This window comes from Conger conger, chromosome 5 (assembly GCF_963514075.1).
Source record: "Conger conger chromosome 5, fConCon1.1, whole genome shotgun sequence".
In the NCBI taxonomy this organism is placed as follows: domain Eukaryota; kingdom Metazoa; phylum Chordata; class Actinopteri; order Anguilliformes; family Congridae; genus Conger; species Conger conger.
In genome coordinates, this window is record NC_083764.1 from 43,763,674 (window position 1) to 43,784,761 (window position 21,088).

General features: G+C 44.7%; 1 protein-coding gene across 3 annotated transcripts in view; it reads left to right on the top strand.

Annotated features, from left to right (window-relative positions):
* The window catches only part of LOC133129113 (glypican-5-like), a 122,896-nt gene that overhangs the window by 39,113 nt on the left and 62,695 nt on the right, over positions 1-21,088 (top strand). For all 3 annotated transcript variants that reach the window (XM_061242955.1, XM_061242957.1, XM_061242956.1), the window contains exons 4-6: positions 1,114-1,256; positions 3,493-3,552; positions 4,237-4,365. In XM_061242955.1, coding sequence (XP_061098939.1) covers positions 1,114-1,256; positions 3,493-3,552; positions 4,237-4,365 — 332 coding nt within the window. The remainder of the gene's footprint in view (positions 1-1,113; positions 1,257-3,492; positions 3,553-4,236; positions 4,366-21,088) is intronic.

Consider the following 21,088-nt stretch of genomic DNA (forward strand, 5'->3'; position numbering starts at 1 on the left):
ACCAACTGACCTGAATCAAAATTCTGGTTTTCAGTAGTAACCCTTCATCAAACATAGTACCCCCCATAGTACATCTCTTCTGTATCTAAATCGCAAGGCTGTACCTGTGACTACCTCAACATTAGTAATCACTAATGTGTTGTGTAGTGCCTCTAGTGGTGAAATACCATTACTGCAGAAACGGGTGAGGCAATCAGTCAGTTTGTCCTGTGCAGGTATACATCTGTAAGGCTCGCTCAAATTTAAGGCTACTTAATAATCCAAAGTGCTTTTTAGCCTATTGGGCAGCATTGATTTTGTAGGCTGTATTGGTAGCCTTTTTCATAAGCTGCCAGGCCTTTAATTAGTGTGGGCTGAGTATGAGTATGGTCGATAGCTCTGTGTATATAGTGATCATCATTAGGGAGGTCTCATTGTGCTCATCTCATTAGAGCGCTTTTATGGCTGCTGTCAGGGGATTCAATTACACCCCTGATACTCCAAAGCCATAATTCTTTCTTTTCCACCTGTCCATCTATTCAAAATTCATTCCTCAACCTCTCTGTCTCTCTTAATCAATTACAATCTCTCAACATCCTCTTCCTCTCTCTCTCTCCCTCTCCCTCTTTTCTTTCTTGCTATTCTTTCATAAGTCACATGCTATTGTTTCAAATATTGAGCAGTGTTGTGCAGATGTACACATATATATGTGTGTGTGTGTAGATAACTAGCTTTTGACAACTGTAGTCTGTGCATGAGTGGTGTATCGGCGTGCGCAAATTGTGTGTGCTTGTGCCTGAGTGTTTGCATTCTTTCCCTTGTGTGTGCGTGTCACCGCAACGACACGATCGCAATAACAGCGTGTAGCTCTTAGTAACTACAGGTCTGTTTGTTATTATTCCCTTATTGAACTTATAAACCATGGAAAACCAAAGTATTCCATTCGGCAAGCCTTCTCCAAACCCACAATCCCCCGCTAGTTCCTGGAAGAGTGCTTTTGTGACTCCTTTTCTTTTTTTTTCTTGGTAATTTGAATAGGGACAGTGAGTGCAGGACTGGCTCCCATTGCTCTCTCAGTGTTCCTGTATTTTAACCCTGTTCTTCTTTCCCTCCCCCATTCTCCTTCTTCACCAGGTGGACAAAGTGTGTGGACAGCCAACGGGAACGGACATGACCGTAAGCCCTACCCCGGAAACAGCTACTTCACCCCCGATCACCGTGGCCTCATCTTTACCGCCGACACAGGCCCAGGTGGGCCAGCTGGCCCACTTAAGGAGGTGAGCACGGGATGATTTGGACCCTCCTCATCCAACCTCCTACACAACATGACTGTTAATCCACAGCTTTCCTGAGTTTGGCTGATGTGAAAATCCAACTGTCTACTGCCTCATTCTGCATCTTGTTATGACTGGCTCGTTTTAGTCATGAACAGGAAAATGAGACATGCGACAGGGATAGGCTTACGGGATAACCAATTTACTTAAAGTAAGTAAGAATGGGGTATGAAAGAGCAGTATGACAGCAGTGTTGCATGTAGTCGGTGTAGCAATGTTGAGGGTGCAACCAAGCACGATGACTGTCCTACGACAGGTGTGATATTTACTGACCCCCAAGCAGCAACACTGGAGCTCCTTTAACCTGGAATTAAACTAGCTCCAGGTGCCGCTTGTGGAGGGACCACGCCCACCAACCATCCTGTTGCAAGGGAGCGTGACAATCTGAACTTAATCTAAACCTAACTTGCGGCTAATGCCCTCTGCCTGCCATCCCGCAGGGACAATAATGTAGGGATAGGTCACTGGTGTCTTTGTTTTTCTCCACACCAAATCATGGACTACATTGGTAAAAACAAACAGAACAAAACCAGAGTACGTTGTTCCCACCAACATATTCCATGATTGGTCGAGCCCTACTCTGGTTCCTCAGCAAAAAGTGGCAACGACAATTTCTCATCCTTTTTTCATTATCCATTAACTGCCACTGCCTGCTACTGCTGACGGGAGCGTGAGGAGAGGGGAGAAAGAAGCGCACCGATCTGTCTGCCAACCCAGCGAGAATCCGCAACTTCCTGTGCACTCTGGCTGTCCCTGCCCTGTGCCAGTCACTGCCCGCTCCCGACCCACCGACTGGCAGAGGGGGCCCAGTGTGCCAGCCCGCCCTGCCACTGCCACTCATGTTGTCTCAGAACAACATCGACTGCCCGTAGTTCTGCCCTGTGTTCGGTCTAGACACAGCTTGTGTGACTGGCAGCTTCTGCGGGGAGATCACAGTGCAGAGTGTGGCAGCAGGAAATGTCCCTGGCTACCCACAGTAGAGCCTTATCAATGGGAACGGGCTGAGTGCTTTTCAAGTCTGGCTTAATTTCGCCGGGTGTATGCCAGGTTTATGTTGAAGGAAAGGCACAATTAATTAGTAGTAATGGTGGCATGGTAATGGCAAAAATAACTTAAATTTATTTAAATTGAATGGAAGAATAACATATTTAAATAGAATGCCAGATGACAAAAGAATGGAGTAAATAAGAATAAACTGTAGTGAAATAGTGAATATTTGGCATCATTACTTGACCTGCTAAAGGTCACCCATGTTAAAATGTATTTATTGAATGGTCCTGCCTTCTGACAACAAATTGGGCAAGACCCAAGTTAAGATTTATTTGTTGTTGGATTTGAGTCATAAAAGCAATTTGCCATCTACCACAAAAGTATTTCTAATATATTTCACTCAGCTTGAGTATTGTACAATAACACAGTGCTGATTGAAATTGCCCTACCTGATTGGTCTATTGACAATTATGTCGGCAGCTGCAGGCTCTGGAATATATTGTAAAATATACTGAAATACATATACTATCTTCTGTATATAATAACATTTAATAATATATAAGAAAAAACACACATTGTTTATTCTTAATAAATAGTAATATATTACACATCTGTGAAATAGATGTATTATTATATTTCCATACAATAGGTCCACATGTTTATAATATATTCTTGTATATTCTATTTCTTATAAGGAGAGAGTGCTGTTGGGCCGATTTAACTTATTGGGGCAGGAAACAGGATGTAATGGTAAATGGTTAGCATTCATATCGCGCCTTTATCCAAAGTGCTGGACAATCAATGCTTCTCATTAACTCATTCATACATGCACTCACACACCAACGGCGACTGGCTGCCATGCAAGGTACCAACCAGCTCGTCAGGAGTTTGGGGTTAGGTGTCTTGCTCAGGGACACTTCGAGACACCCAGGGCGGAATCGAACCGGCAACCCTCCAACTGCCAGACGACTACGCTTACCGCCTGAGCCAATGTCCACCAGTACACTCAGCCATGGTGTTGTCTTTGCATGTGCACGCTGTACCTTTTCCAGGGTTGAAATCTCACCATTTTCTGTTATGTTTGTTTTCTTTGTTGTCCAATGTTTTTATTCTTACCTCTTTCTCCCCCCCCCCCACATCTCATCTGCTTGCAACACCCCTCCCCTCCATGGTGTTGGACTGCTTCTAGCTCCTTACCTCTGAAATCTTCAAAGAAGGATGAACCTGAAGGTCTCAAAAAGATATCTCGGTAAGCATAGGCCCTCTGAATCCCAGAACTTCTCTTCTTCGACCGATGTTATTGTCAGCAGGAAGAGTGTAATGCGTTTGGTGTGTGTTTGGTTGTGTGCATGTCTGTGTGTTCTTTGTTGAGCCTTCATGATTTTTTGTGAAACAGGCAGTCTGCATTACTGCATTAGATTTTAGCTTAATTCATCCTCTGTGACCTCAGATGAACCTGTCCACGGTAATTAACGGGTGGCCCAGCATATGCCTGTTTGAATTCTGATAAGTTATGCCGTAACTTCAAAACATCATAACAGCAAACAGAGCAGCCAGGACCTTGCGATGCCAATTTTCCTCCTGGCAAGCTTTTTAAAAAATTGGTTTCACATTATTCCATTCTTTGGAAATTTATAGTCACTGATTGTGAGGAAATTGTATGCACTTGATCATTTCACAGAGAGGTTTTAATAAATACATTTTTATTGACTACCCTCCATTTTTCCTCTTGTGGTTTTTATTTTAGGTTGCTAGTCACTAATGGCTGTGCTTTTCTGACTACATTTACATTTGATTGTACATTTGATAACATAATTTTTAACATCTGAGGAAAAATACATTAATATATCATCGTTATCATCATCAATACTCACTTTCTGAAAATCAAATGAATCAATGAATTCACTTACATGCACTCTATTATGTGCTACAGAGAGTTAATGCGCTACATGCAGAACTACAAAACCTTCTTCTCCGTCCTGCCTGATGTACTGTGTGAAGGGGAGATGGTGGTGGACGACTTCACCTGCTGGAGTGGCGATGATGTCGTGGAGACATTGAGGTAAGGAGAAGGGGGGCTCCCATGAATGCAGGGTATAAAGTATTTCTCATACAATTTAGGATTTGAACTGTCCAAAGATAAAGCGTGCATTTATCCATTGTGTATACTAATTCTTATGTCCTCTCTGGATCATACAGAGGTTGAGATCCTTCTAGAAGCCAGTATAGTTATCGCTATTTTGATCTAGCAGAGTACTCCACTCTTAAGATTAGCTGCTCTCTCACATTTTTGATTTGCATACTCCCTGATCCCAGTGTCAACTGATCCGTTCTTTATGTGATTCGGAGCAAGGAAGCAGTTAAACTTAATTCAGCACTTTGGATCCCGCAAAAATAACGGAGTTCCTTTTTCTCTCTCTGCATGTGTGGCACTGTCATGAGAAGAATTATCTTCTGTCTGTATGAGTAATTTATCTCACAGAGAACTAAGGGAGGTGGCTGGAAAGTCACAACTGCATATGGCTGGAAGCCTAAGTCAAGCTCTCATGCGCAAAGTAATTTATGAACAGCCATTCAGTTTGGGAGCATCCTTAAGCATATGCTGAATGGCTGCGAGATGCACTTTCACCCGTGCTGTATGTGGCAATTCTGTTCTTTTCCGTGGTGTCCTTTCTCAAATAAGGAACAGTTTGGGGGATGAATTGCCTTAACAGATCGGTAAAAGACATGGCGTCATTTATCTTCAACATAATATTCTCATCTGTGTGGACAATGGTATAAATAATGGCCTTGGGTTTGCATACTGTATGTACTATGTGGTAAAAACAACAGGCAAAATGAATAGACCTTCATTCCTCCTCTTGATATCCATCCCATAAAGTCTTGTCCTGATTTATTGGTTGCACATAGCCTGTGTATCCAGAACCACTCACATCTACGCAAGCTTTTAAGACCCTGTCCTTGGGGCACACTCTGTGTTGATGTTTATTTCTCATTGTGCTCCAGTTTAATCAATTTGGTTTGACCAAGATAATTGAGTGGCTGCCTAAACTTAATTGATTTCTTAATTTGTTTACACAGTACAAATGAAAAGAAGTGAAAGAATCACTTTGAAATGGAGCTTTCTATGTGCAACTGTGTCTCTCAAAGCACCACCTGACAAGAAAATTAATTCTTCGGAAAGGTAATTCCAACAACGGACAGGCTTTAAACAAGTCAAGGTTAAAAATGTGCATCTCGAAAGGGCAGCCCTGATGTGGTGAGTGATCCGTGGCGCTAGGCCTTGAATAAACCTGTCGTCGGACGCGTAGCACTTTTAGTGTCTTCCGCTTCCACAGTTGGCATCCGGAAGCGTGCTAAAAATACGAGCTAATGGCAAGCATGTCTGTGTTAATCCTTCAGACGTGCGGGAGAGTGAGGGGGAGCTCCACGCTCGCCCACTCCTGCTGATACAGACGGCCGGGCCAAATTAGCGTGCTGCTGACATCATCAACGTTTCCTTCGTCATCATTGTCGATGAAGGTCTATTTTAGTTAGGGTTAAGTGATAAAGTTGGAGAGGGGGGAGATGTTAGGTTAAAAGGGATTTCAAGAATAGGTAAGGGGTGGGTTGGGAGGACCATACCAAAAACATTTAGTTGATGAAGGTGAATATTTCTTCTTCTGGCTCTCGGAGTTTGTTATTGACCGGTGGGCCGCCGTCGGCGAGGGAAGGAGAAGAGACCGTGCATTAATCACGGTGGGAAGATGGCGGGAGTGGCTCTTCTAGAAAGAGCAATTTTGGGCCATGGCCGCCATCCTTCATCAGGAACACGTGAGGACAGGGGATTGTAGGGAGTGGTCAGATGAACAAAGCTCAATGTAATGCTCAGTTTGAAAAGATGCATTGTTTCCTCCTGCAGAAGTGAAGCCATGATTGAGAGAGGGACAGACAGAGAGAGACAGAGAGAGAGAGAGAGAGAGAGAGAGAGAGAGAGAGAGAGACTATGTGCTTTTACTCCCTTTGATTTTGTGCCATTCTGAGAGTTGGCCACTCATTGAGCTCAATGGATTTTGGCAGTTGGTCTGTGCCAGGTTTGTGGTTGCATTCAACCCACCAGTAGGAGCAATGTGGTGGCTGTATTTCTGCCAACCCCTTTGGTTCCACTTTTCAGAGGCCTAGTCCATGCCCATATCTATTACACTTTCCTTTCTTTAAGTCTTTCCTTATCCTAACGTGTTATTATGTTATTATTAGTATAGGAACAATTGATTTTCATGTGGATGAACCATCCAGTAAACTTGTCGAGAAGTGTGAGCTAGCATCCCAACTGTCACTCCCCCGGTGGGTGTGGTATTTGTGTTTCTTCCTTTTTATCTCGTGCCGTAAGCCTCCGTGGCCGGAACAGGCTGTTTGGACTGGGCCTGTTCCAGAACCCACATGCTCTGTGGAGAGGGGCTGGGATCTGACAGATTTCCGTGCTTTATCCAGCCCCACCACCCCAGCACCCACATCCCCTAGCACATTAGCACATAATAGCCTGGTATGCCATCATTGTGTGGCCATACTCCACAACCACAGTAATATTTAAATTGTTGTTTGGTTGTTGTTTGGGTATACATACTCCACAACCACAGTGTTCAGCTATTTGTTGTTTGGCTGTTGTTGTTTGGTTGGTGGTATGCATACGTTTTTTGTTATTTGTTAGTGCTTTGTATGGTTATTCTATGGTTGATGGTAGTTGTACTTATTTTCTTGTGTTGCTTGTTTTGTTTTATTATTTTATGTCATGACTATAATAACGGCCATAATAGTGTGAAGGAAGAAAAAAAGAGTTATAATAATGATAAGGAGTCAGAAACAGAAATCATAAAGCAATGTGCAATGTGTACTAGACATAGAAGGGATATAACAGAATTTGGAAAGGAAGTAAATGCAGTGTATTGCTGGAAAATCAGTGTGTTTGTCTGTCTGTCTGTCTGTCCAGTCACCTATTAAAGCAAGCATTATTAATATCATTATTTTATTTATTTTTGAAACCTTTTTTAAACCTATTTAATTCTTAAACCTTTAATTAAATATTCTTTCTTAAATTGTCATTTTATTTGTCTTTTTGTGCCTATATAAAGCACTTTGAATTATCCTTGTATCCTTAATGTGCTATATGAATAAATAAACTGTGACAGACACAGTGATTACACAGGGAATTGTCTTATGAGATTTGCTGTGGCAAATCTCCTTTCCATACCTCTAGTTTGAGGCTTGTCCGTGAGAAGGTTAGGTCAGAACTGGTGTATTGTGGGATACACCCTGCCCTGGATACCCAAAAGCGTGGAGCGAAACAATGGCTCTCCTGTTGGCCCTCCGTGCGAGCAGAAGAGGGTCGCCCCTCCCCACCCAGGCAGGGAATGTGCCCTCAGCCAGCAGGGAACCCTGGGAGTCCTCTCTCCCGCCCGCCCGCCCGCCACGAACACTAACCTCTGAGCATGTGCGCTCACGAAGGCTGCAGTCCCGCCTGAAGACACGTCAGACCACCCTCTCTCATCTCACCCCCGTTTCCCTCCCCAAACCTCCAGATTCCCGCTGCAGTCCCGTAACGTGTTAACAGCGTCCCAGCTAACACAATACGAGAGACATTCTCACAATGTTGCTGCCATGTAGTCGTAACATTGTTGTTGTTGTTGTGACATTGACATAACCCCCCAAGAACATTCAGTGTTAGCTGGGATGTGTACTCTTGATGTTATAGAATTGGCATAACATTCCAGTAACATAGTGCGAACATTCGGTATTAGCTGGGACGTGTGCTCTTTGTTTCTTTGTCAAGAGCCTCTGGTCTTCCACAGTGCTGGTTAGCCCTTGGTTTGTTCAGTGGCCCTGCACTAGGGGCAAGGTAGAGCACATCGCTAATGCTTCTGGTGCTAGCAGACAGGAAGCAGACAGGAGCTTGTTAGAGCATTTCCCACAGGTGAAATGTGTTACCCAGGTGAGTTTTCTGTCTGTTACTCTCTCCCATGCTTCCTCCTATATACCATCCAGGGGGTTGCAGCTGTAGCTGTTGCTTTTTGTGGGTTTAGGCTTGGGAATACTGTGCAGGGTACACGTATTCTGACAAATTCTTTAAAATCTACATTAATACAATTTCATTGAAATTTCATACGAATGTATTACGAAATCATAGAATGGGAGAGAGACAGGGAAGTCAGAGGAAGTGTGTACCTTCTTCAGAACACAGCAGAATATGGTCCAAAGTATCCAACACTTCTTTTTAAAGGCGACATTCAAATGGTTACTGGCACTAGCTACGGGCAGAGCCAGAAGATATTCTTTGTCACTACTGCGTGACCAGTTTGTCAAAACTCAAAATTCACGAGCTGTTGACAAAAAAAAGGTAGAAAATGTCTGCCTTTCTGCCGTGGGATGTAAGTTTGCTGGATGTCAAAAAAGTATAATGTTTTGGGGTTCAGCAGAATTGATTGGGTGTTTGTGTACACTGCATTTCCATTGCAAACAAAAGCCTTTCTCAAGAAGCCAAAGCCAAGAATCCAGAGGTCGTGATAGAGACGGACTGCTTTGGTTAACTGTTATTTGTGTGTGCTGTCAGCAGGACATTCAAATCTCTGTGTCCTGCAAACTCACGGAAGAAACTAACGAAACAAAATGGCCATCGCACGCTTTTCTCATCTGAAGTAGACTGCTTGTCTGTCTGCGTATCATCATCTTAATCACGATCACCTTTAGATCCATCCTGTCTGTTTGTTGAGACCCGTGGATGATATTTCGCATGTGAGTCTGATGAAAAGATAATGGAAATAATCGAGCTGGCTTTCTGCACAGATGGTATCAGACTTGTGCTCTCACGGGTCTTCCTAGGGGCGTGAACTCATAATTCATTTGTTTGTAACAGAAGACAGTAAGAGTCTGTCGGAATGGGTTCCCTCTCTTTATCAGGTTACGGCTATCTATGTGTTTATCATCCTGACATCTGGAATCTATTCTGGCATCTCGGCTTGTGTGTGGGGGGGCGGGGCTTGCAGTGGCTCGATACGACCTTGCTATCCGCTGTGCTTCCCCCGGCTCCCCGATGTTGTCACTGGCTCAGTGATAGTGGAACATTCACCTCTGCTCCTTGCTGAGGCCCAGTGAAGGCACCTTCCCCAGGTACTGACGCGCTCTATTAACAGCTCCACAAGAGCAAGATATACGTACGTGTGTGTGCACGTGTGTGTGCACATGTGCCCCTGTGTGTGTGTGTGTTTGTGCGTGCGCACACGTGTGCGTATGTGTGTGTGCATATGTGTGTATGTATGCCTGCGTGTGAGTACAGATGGAGAGAGTGAGTAAGAATGCGTGTGTGTGTGCGGGTACAGATGGAGAGAGTGACTAAGAAAGGAAATACAAACAAAGAAGGAACATGAGAATATGCTTGGAATAGAGAGACTAAAGAGGAGAGAGGGTGAAAGCGAAAAAGAAATGAGAGAAGAAATGAAAGACTTGTGAAGGTTGTGGTGGATCTCATTGTGTGGCCACCACTTCCACTGCCTGGAGCTGGTTGGAGCCACCTGAGAGAGGAAGGCAGAAAGTGGGCGGAGACATGCCTGGATGCGCGGCCAATAGAGTCAGCAGGACCAGCCTATCGGCACTGCTGGTATACTAATAATAAAACAAATATTCTTCACCAAAGAAAAATAGTATTCTTTGTTTAGTAGGCCACTTCTCTAGGATTTGACAGCTTGAGGTAGTTACTAATGCCTTGCTGAAGATGGGTTGTTGGTAAGCGTATCTTGTCAACTGTTTCAACATCAGGATATGCCTCACAGTCTGGCATCCTGAACATGTTTGAGCCTTGCTTTGACTGCCAGTGCTACAGGCGGGTCTAGGATTGGCCAGGAGTTTTATAGTTTTTATATTCAAATTTTGATTCCCTACTGAGATACCTTCTGGTTACAAGCAAGCTTTTTACCCCCTTCTGTGCTCTACAAGCGGCCCCTCTCTCTTGCTCTTCACACAGGCACTACAGAAGATTGCTGGGTTTGGTGGGATACTCAATCATACACACAATCAGTGTTAAAAGAGTATGTTGTCCTACTCTGGTCCTACTATTAGACTCATACATATGTACTCCGTTTGAGCTGAATTAACACTGAACATTGTACATGTGCACACTGCACATCTTGCCAGCATACTTCAGAATCTTGAGCTCTGAGGTAGTGTGACATTAATAAATGGTTATTAATCAGAAGTTCCATTCCTGGCAGTGAGGTTTGCAGTATTTGCAGTGTCTCCGAATCCAGACAAGCCCTGGTCCAAATTATCGGTAATGGTGACTGCATCGCGCAGTGTGATGTAATGTCGTCAGTGGCACGCCAGTTCTGGCCTTGCATCTAAGTGTCGGGTCCACACCCCGACAGAGGGCTGGTACATAACACTGCGATGAGAGCTCTGTCTGAACTTATTTTGCTTCCCGTAAGTCCTGCTCATTTCCCATCTGGTGCCATCTGGGTGCCACCTTACTATTGGGTTCTGAGAATCCAGGGCTTTGCTGTGTCTGGTGGGTTCCGCTTCTTTGGGGCACTGTAGGTGAGGATAGGCGGGCGGGGTGGCACATTTAGCTTTTTCCAAAATTGCTGCTTTTTGTGAACTTGTGTATTGTGTGAGGGTAACGATTAACAGGGTAGAATGCGAATTTACTTTTTAAATAAATGGTTAATAAATGTTATTTGAGGTACCATCTTCCATGGAACATCACTTATTTCACCTGTCTAGCAGTCTTACAGTATTGAATGCAAATCAGAAAGGCACTGGTTCTCTTTATTTCATCTTCATTTGTATCACAATTATATACAAAGCATAAATCACAGTGTTAAATTCTACACTTTGTCTCTTTGTCTCTGTTGTAACAGTCCTCGGAGATCCAGGAATCAAATAACTGCTTTTTTCAACACATTCACATGTGTGTATGCATACCTGTCTGCATGAGCGGAGATTTATAAATGGAATTTATAAACGTGGAAGTGGCCTGTTAAATTTGCGGAAATACAAAGCACAGAGGCCCCGCACGATGAAGAGTGGCTTTTCTCCGCTTTGCGATGCGGCCAACTGCGGCAGGACACACAGGCGAGCTTTCACACGGCGCTACATCAGAGCCCAAATGTAACGTAACTGCGACATTCCGACAGAAAGAGCGCGAGGGCCGTTCGGGGATTCTGCTCCCGGTCCGTTTGTTCGGAGGGCACCTCACGTGGTTCGGCCGGCCGTGTGAAGCCCTTTGAAGCGCCCTCTTTGAGGCCAGAGTCTCAACACTGCCAGCAAATCAGGGTACAAGTGGCTGACATTTACCCCCTGCCTTTGTTCTCCCCCGCACTGTGGGAGTAGGGTCTGGAACTCGCTTCTGGAGAGAACGCAGAACCGTCTCTTATGTAAGGAAGAGTCTGACTCTGATTAGACTGATATAAAAATGGACATATGAAGCGACGAGAGCAAGGGGAAGAAATATGAGACAAATGAAATGAGAATAAGATGAATGCTGTTCGGAACAAAGGCGCAAATTGTAGGTCGTAACTCTTACGAAAACAACACAGTCGTCATGCCTGGGGACTGCTTGAGTTCCAGGGAAAAGCAGTGAGGTTTTCTAACGGTATGTGAAGGGGCAGTGTCGCCTAAAAGCACTATACTTTTCCCACAGAGTGGTGCTTAGAGCAGCAGTTCAGAGCCCTGATCATGTTTAATTCACAGGGTTTTTCATTTTTAAGTTTTCACCTTTAAATCAGCGACTAGCTTCGACCCTTGAAACCAGGTGAGGAGAGTTAATCATTTAACCAACTGCTTTATGCAATGAATTACTTTCTGAGTAACAACAAATAGCAACCGATTATGTGGCTTTCCTGGACCAGGGTTGAGGACCACTAACTACACCAGAGGGTTGTGAGTTTTAATCTCTGAAGGTTGGGTTTCAGTTGTGTCATGGATGGATGAGCCAGAGAACCGGAGAACTGGATACCAGTGCCATTTGTTGACTTCACTCTTTCATAATTCTTGTTTGGAACCAGTAACATTGGGCAGTGGGCACAGAGCCCAGCCAGTGCCACATTGTCCCTTTTGCCAACATAAATTTTCAGTCACCTTCATCCAGCAAGTTGCAGGATCAAAGCCCAGATAAATCACTGGCTGCATACATCCATTGTGCCTCAGGATTAAACCCCCCAGGGAAGATCTGGCTCTGCCAGCCAGCCGGATAAGTGTAGCAGGTGGGGGCTGGAAGGAGACCCATAGGACCGAGGGAGGGGCTGCCAACAAGCGAGACGTTTTAACGAGAGAAACACGGATCAGTCGCGAGGGAGAGAGAGCTATTTCCCCCCTCCTTTTTATAGGCCAGAGTATAATGGCTGTTTATCAGGGCTTGAGTCGAGGTTGAACTGAGGACTTGAACTGGTCACCGTGGCAATAACCCCACCCCTTGTTGGATAAAAAAAACTAACAACAACAACAAAGATGGACTTTATTCCAGCCTGCACCCCCCCCTCAGAGTCTGAGCAGTGGTTGCCATGGATTTCAGGAGCTCAGCCGTAGATCTTCTAGGGAAAGAGTGGGTCCAGAAAAGCTAAAGGCTGTTGTCATGCAAATACGATTTCATGACACATCTGAAATACACACCCATGCATGCAAACACACACACACACACACACACACACACACACACACTCACATTTACATACAAATTCTCCTCTCTCATACATATTCTTACACCTCAGTCCCTTTTACTCTCTGGTATTAAGGAAGTTGCCTGTCATTCTTGTCTGCCTGACATCTGGGCACAAAGAGAAACCTCTTTAACCTGCAACTGTGTCCTTGGCTGACCTCATCGTGATCAGGAGTCGGGGTCAATCAGGGTGTCATTCTGAAATAGGCTCACTGTCTGGGCCTGGGAAATCCATGAGTGACAGAGGCCAAATGAGCCTTATCTCTACTTTTTCATCAATATGTTTCCCACACAATCCACCCATAACAGAAATAGAGGAATGGTTCAAGTTACAACTAAAATAAGTGTGTTTTCTGCTTTCGCTACAACTATGTTTACTGTAACTGTACAGGGAACACAGAAACAGTATTGAGGCCTATAGTCAGAAAGTGTGAGAGAGACAGTGGGTTGTTGTGCCAAGAAGGGGCAATCTTACTTCTGAATCAAACAGGAGTTCAGTGCCCAAGGATAGCATGCTAATGGCTGCATTGTAGATAAGTCCTGATTCACTTTGGTAAATATAGATTAAAGGTCCAGCTTATACGAGCAGTAGGGGCATTAACCCCAATGCCCAGGCACAATTAATGAAATGGCTGTTCTGAGTTTACCTCAGGCTATACCCTCCCCCCCCCACCACCACCACCAACAGACACAGCTACACAATCCCTCACACTCTCACATTCCCCATCTGTCTTTCCCCCTCAGGTCATCTCTGCAGACGAAACATTAATTCTCAGCCGACCTTCCCGGTTAAATAAAAGGTGAAGTGAGCAGAGTAGATAAAAGAGCAGAGAAGAAAGTATAAAGGGAGATTCAGAGGAAGGAGCACTGAAGGAGCTCTCCTGAGGGGCTGTATCTCTCAGCCACATTCTGCCAGGATGTCACTTGAGACACCGAACGGCCGAAGTCGCGCTTGTAGCTCGGCGTTCAGGATTAAATCGACCTTCAGTCTGGCGCATGCCTCCCCCGACACCACCTGATCGCCCCCCCCCCCCCCCCCCGCCCGCGCCTCCATACTCTAAGTGGGACATCACTCCTGCACATTACGGCTGAGTAGCAGGAATGCTGTCGTGGCAGTTTCGTCTTCCCGGGGATTTCAGCCTGGCACGCATTGCCAGCAGGTGGCCAGGAACTTAAACTGCACGTCCCATTAATTCAGGGGTGCCTGGCCCGGGGGGTGGGGTGGGACTATAACTCTGTGCAGGCCCACACATGCTAACCGAACACCCCACAACTGTGGCCTCTGTCTGGGCCATAGGTGGAGGTGAAGGGGTTGTATCCCGTCAGTCTGGTTGGGGTCTGGTCTCCTGGGTGGGTGCAACCTCTGGAGGAAGGCCTACTTGTGTCATTGCAGAAGGCGGGGGAGGGGGGATGGGGGAGGTCAGGGGTGTGGCTTGATGGGAAACCATAATGCATTTCTGTCTGGAGCCAATTATTGCGTAACTGCCGCAGGGTGGATGGTTGGGAACCATTACAGACCTCAGCCAGGAAGCTTTCATAATTAACATTATGCTTTTATTAATCTAGCCTGGATCATATCTGTAACTATCCCGAGGATCTGATAGATTCTAATGGAATAGATAGAACTGATAGATTCTAACCATCTGCTAAGGCTGAGCAAATAAACTACATAATGGAGAATGGAGTGGATCAGTGAATCATGGTGGTTTTAGTCCTGTGTAGTTCTTCCAGATCACAGGTCTCCAGCCCTTGTCCTGGAGAGCAATGAGGTCTGCTGAATTTCTGAATGAGTAACCAATTTTCACCCATGAAACCATGTGAGTTAGTTGCCTGTGTTTTATTGTGTTTAAACCCCTGTAGCTCTGTAGCTCATAGTGAATGGCAATGGGAGGCACCATGCAAGTCCATGTTGCTATACACCCTGTAAACCATGTTATTTCAGGTAATGCTTTTACTAATTATAATTGGGCTTTGTGCTAATTAGGAGCTCAATAATGGTCTCCCTGCTTACGCTGCCAGCGAATACCATTGAACACAGACTAAAACTAAAACAAATCATAAAATTTCAAGAATAGCTTAAACTGTCTGTTGACAGTAATGCCATTTGTTAAAGACAATGATCATGTTCCAACAAGCAGATATTAAAGTAACATTACAAAGGGCATATTTGTTCTGCAGCTGTGGCCGACGGACACAGCTCCCGTCAAGCTAACCGACAGGGTGTTGTCACGGGAACAAGGCATGATTTTACGGTTCTTCCCGAGCTTCACGGATCAGGGCTCACATTCCTACGCCACCTCAGAGGGACGTTTTTGCGCGCGGCTCTCGAATCAGAGTGGAATTTCGGGAATGTTTTTTCTCTTTTATTTGCCCCTGGCCGGTGGGTTTTTGTTAATGTTTTAATGTCATTTCCTGCCATTACTTTCAATGAAAGACCCCTTTCAGTAGCCTTGGAGAGGTGTTAATTCGACACTCTCCCAAATAGCCTGCAAAAATAACAGAAGCCTGTTCAAACATGGTCATGTGTCAAATCTTAGCATTCGCTAGGTGCAGCGCTGCCGAATTCAGCGACAGATACAGTAAGTGATCTTCAACTCTATCCAGTGTCCACACAGCCTTATCTTACATGTGTTCTGATCAAAGGTACAGTAGGCTTGCTCTGACTACTGAAGAATTAAGGACCATGAGATTGGTTTGACTGAGGTTCAGCTAGGAGAAGGCTCAAGTACTCAAGTCTCTCCTACTCAGGGGTTTGGGGCCCTGCCAAGAGCAGCACTGGGGACACGTTGGGTTTTTGCCTTGTTGTTTCTAGGACGTGGACCTGCCCAGCTCTCCCAGGTGTAACAAATTTACAGACAGGGGTTTATACTCCTGCCACAGGACTGTGCACTGGAATTCACTAAGATGCACAAAGGGAGCCAAGAGCTAATTTTCCTTAAAGCAAAAGGTCGCCCATTTTGGGCCTGGCTTGAAAGGACTGTGATCAGATATTTTTCAAAAGACATTTCTGAGTGGCTTCAGAGTTGAATGGTTTTGAGTTGTAGGATGCTTTATTCTTGTAGCTGTAACACAGGCCTGGATCTAAACACCCTAGGTATATAGTATATTATAATATATACTCAGATGTATTTCTTTATTTGTGACACATACAGTAGCATTGCCATGGGAGAAATAAAGGAAGACTAATCTGCTAAATAGGAGATATAATCTCCTGTGTTTCTCATAACATATCCGAATTAGGACATAATTTATCCCATAATTAAGAGGTTTTGGAGAGTACTGACAGCACTGATCACTGTTTCATTGTTTCCTCTGGAAACAGCTGAAATAATAAAAAGTGACTTTTTTTCTGAATTGGAACATTTGTGTTTTTCATAGGAGATTTAGCCCTCTAAGGAGGCTTTTTTATTTATGTTTTATTCCTTGTTTCTACTAGCATCCATAGTATAAGGCAATACTTTTTTTTATATCGACATAATGTTCTGTTACTGCAAACATGCTTGAAAATGCAAGTTAGTATCTCTGCATTGAATAGCCCCTTTATAATGGCAAATGCTCATGTAGCTATTTGTGGATGTGCAGTTCTGAGTTACAAGCTCTGGTTCATAGGAAATTCAGAATAATTTAGCCTTTGATCTTTTAGAACCTCTCTTTGTCCATGCACCCCATACGGTATCCCCCTCCTTCCCCACTCACTGAACCCATATTAACTTACTGTACTCTGCAACCTGCCTCCCCCTCTTTCTTCTTTTTTTAATCTCCATAATAGATTTTCTCCCTGTGGATCGCCTATGCAGTATAACTAATCATATTAGTGCAAGCAAAGTGATTAGAGCCCACTTGGACAGCTCCTGTTCTCTCCCGACCAGCCTGACCCTATCTTTCCTCACTGTAACCCCTAGGCTCTGCAGTATTTATGTGTGTGTGTGTGTGTGTGTGTGTGTGTGTGTGTGCATATATACGTGTGTGTGTGTGTGTGTGTGTTTCTGTCTCTGTGTGTGTGTGTCGTGTGTGTGTGCGTGTGTGTTTCTGTGTGTGTGTGTGTGTGTTTGTTGTTGTGTGTGTGTGTGTGTTGTGTGTGCATGTTTCTGTGTGTGTGTGTTGTGTGTGTGTTTCTCTGTGTGCGTGTGTGTCCTGTGTGCGTGTGTGTGTGTTCCTGTGTGTGTGTGTTTCTGTGTCTGTGTGTTGTGTGTGCATGTTTATCTGTGTGTGTGCATGTTTCTCTGTGTGTGTTTCTCTGTGTGCGTGTGTGTGTGTGTTTCTGTGTGTGTGTGTGTGTTGTGTGCATGTTTGTCTGTGTGTGTGTGTGTTTCTCTGTATGTGTGGGCATGTAAGAGGCTATTTCCACTCTGAGACTTATGTTCTTACCACCCAGCCAGACCCAGACCTAAACAATCCTGAGCCTTCACAGCATGCGGATGGGAGGACTCCAGGGGCAATCTGTAAAATTTAGTCTCTGAGTTCATCACCACACCCCCACTCCCCCCAACTCCCTCCCCCACATCCCCCAACCAGCCACTGAACTGTTAGCCTCCAACCTCCAACCCCTCAACCTCCAACCCCTGAACTGTTAGCCCCCAACCTCCAACCCCTCAACCTCCAACCCCTGAACTGTTAGCCCCCGACCTCCAGATCCTGAACCTCCAACCCCCAACCTCCAGCCTCTGAACCTCCAACCCCTGAACTGTTAGCCCCCAACCTCCAACCCCTCAACCTCCAACCCCTGAACTGCTAGCCCCCAACCTCCAGCCCCTGAACCTCCAACCCCCAACCTCCAACCTCCAGCCCCTGAACCTCCAACCTCTAACCACCAGGCTTTGAAGAATGTCAAGGCCCTGCAAGTGTCAGGCAGGTTGTTAATGTAGGGAAGCTCCAGTGGCCTTTCTGCGTGATCTCTGGGCACCACGGTCTCACGCATGGCAGTCAACACCGCCACCTTGTGGACGCGTATACTACACACAAGACACACAAATCAGTAGTGCCTGCAGCGTTTTGTATCCTGTTCATTGTTTCATCAGCAGACTATCGATTCAGCTTGTCCTCCCAGAGAGGCCCCAGTGGTGAGACCAATGTGTTCTGTGTTTTTACATATGGCACTCAGGTACACATACTCACTGAGCTACTGAACAACAATCATGACAGCATCGTTAATTATAGCTACAGTATTTTATTTTCCAAACTAAAATGGCTTTAGCAATTAGAAAATTATTATAATTGCCTAATTTGATATAGTTTTATTACTGACCTTTGCCAGTTATTATTGTGATTACTAGAGCACTGTGTTCGCTCAGGCAGGCCACGAGAGTCGAGCCTGGCTCTGGTTGAATCAGGTCGAATCAGATGTCTGCCGATCACGGTCCGTTCAGGGTCTGTTTAAACAGCATTGCCCAACTCATTTGGCTGTTTCCTTCTGCATGCATGCTTACCGCAGACTGCAAGTCTGAAACACCTCCACCATGTGTTTATTATACTGTCTGTTATGAGGGTATAGTAGTGCATTGGATAGTCTGTCTGTGCACTGTGGGTTTGAATCTGACTGGAGCCTTTCTGTCTTTCTGAGTTTGCATGTTCTTTCTATGTCCACGTGAGTTTCCTCCAGGTACTCCAGTTTCCTCCCACAGTCAAAAGACATTCTGTGAACCTTCCCTGTATAATTTAAGGCTAATATTAGTCCTTGTTGCTGCTGGATCTGTTCTGTGTGTACCTCTCTGGGGGGGTTTAATTGCTGCCCTCCCTGCCTTATCCATTAATGCTTGTTCGGATGGCCAGGAGGGCTTCCAGAACTGATCCGTACCGCCAAACACAACTCTATCGGTCCTGACGGAAACATTATTGTAACCACAGAAGGTAAGATTTGCTCCCAAAATAAATGAACGCCCTTGTATTCTGTGTAGGGACAAATGTTATAAAAATAGGACCATCAAACCACCAAGATGTGGTTTTAACATCAGAATGCAAGATTGTATACACAGACAACACCTGAGTCATATTCTCCTATGTGTTCATGGGAGGGGGCAGTTACATGGCTTGGAAAGGATTGCGAATGAAATTAATCTGGCATTGAAACATCCCCCATTCAAAACCCACCAACCAGAGGAGGCCTGCGGTCCGTTCCTCGCTTCCCGTTGGCTCCTGGGCTCAGTAATCACTGTCAGACTCAGGGTTCGAAGCTCACTTAGCTGGACCCCAGGCCCGGCACTTTTTCCACCTCTTTCCGCATAATTTCCTCTTGATCCGATGGAACGTCCTGCAAAATCCTACAGCATTCATGTCCACACGTGTGCCTTCAGGCATTTGCGTGTCATTGTGTGAGTGATCTGTCTGAGGCAACATGTTGCCCTCATTTCTTTTCATTAGACATCGTTTCATGAAGTCACCCCACAGGCCCGCAGTTTTCCCTCAGTGAACTCCACAATATTTGCTGCCTCATCCTCTGAGGGTTTGGCAAAGACGTTGATGAAGTCATACGGAGTTACGCGTCCACAAAGAGCTTCAGCGAGCCCTGTCTTCACATAGGAGCGTGCAGTGACTAAAAACCCATCCCGAAAACACATATTGTGCTGTTTATAAAGTTAATTTCCCTTTCTGACTTAGAATCTCTCTATTGAAGATTCTCTCAGACAAACCTTGATGATCTGGGCTGATCACACATTCATCAAAGAAACTGGCACCAAACTTCTCCCAGTCAAGGCCATTTTAAGGCCATCTGAAAAAGAGCACTGAAGAATGGATAGACGTTTCTCTTCATTAAATACAGCCCTACAAAGGGCTCACTAATGAGCGACACTGCTCCTGGGGGCTGGGGTAGCATTAGCGCACGGTGTCACGCATGGCATGCTAGGCTCCTGTGTCATTAGCACACCTGCTGTCCTACAATTCTTCTCCAGACATTTCCCATAGTTCCTCCTTAGCTTTAGCCTGCAGGTTTCAGCCAGGGGGGTGAGATCATGAAAAATGTTGGCACCTGCGGGAGTATCCACAAAATTATTGTGATGCTTTTGTGTCCATTAAACTGTCGCAAGTGCCAGAGAAAATATGCACAATTCACAAAGCAGCCGGCGTGGGTGGAAAGTGCCTAAAACTACAGTACATTATCAGGTAAATAGTGACACAGTGCGCCATCTGGGTCATGCATATATAACTTGTGCTATCTACATTAGTGGCAGTGCCAAAATGACTCATTTTTATGCAAATGGAGTGCAATTCTATGTTCAATGCACAAAGATGATGCAAATTACCACAAATATGGGTTTTTTCAAGACAACCTGAAACCTGGCGGTAAATTGGCACAGTCTATTTACAAGCCACACAAATCTGTAAACTTGTCAGTGACCATGGCAGCTGTCCTAGTTTCAAGAGGAAAACACGACTAGCAAGAGAGCAGAGCAGAGAGAGAATTGATACTGAACCGAATTGCTTGATGACAAACATGACATTGAGCCTGCCCTCTGTAATTTGAATTCATTTATAATTTATGAAGGCTGTTTTGTAGCATAGAAGCAAATATTTAGACAATTCCAATACCTATGTTACTTTTTAAATGTATTTGAAACAGGCTAATTCTCTGAACTGAGATAGTTCTTAAAATAAATACTAAAGAGGTCATTTTGATGGTCATTCAACTGATCTGTGGCTTACAGTAATAGGTGAATTTTCCCATTTTATCATTCATGGATCATTATTTATGCACCCAATTAAAATGAATCCCTTGTAAAGTCACCTTCAAGTTTCCAATTAATTACTGAACCAGTGTTTGCTGAACTCATAATACATAATACATATCTGGACGATTACTTTATTTGACCACCAGGAGTTAACTTGGCACCAAGACCCATTTTTAAGTGAACAGAATAATTGTGCTCAGACAACTGAGACGAAGAACAGCCTGAAATGTAAATCAGTGCGGCACAGAATAAGAAATGCATAAGAAATGCCTTATGAAGGCTGATCTGCAAATATATTTCACGTCTACAAACGGAACATCGCGATCTCGCTAAAGATTTTACCGTGGTTGCATTGTTCGCTAATTCGGCGCTAATTGTGGCTGTTGTAAAACATACAGTTGGTTCCGAATGCCGCTCAGTAATTTACCTTCTGAGTGCCCCTG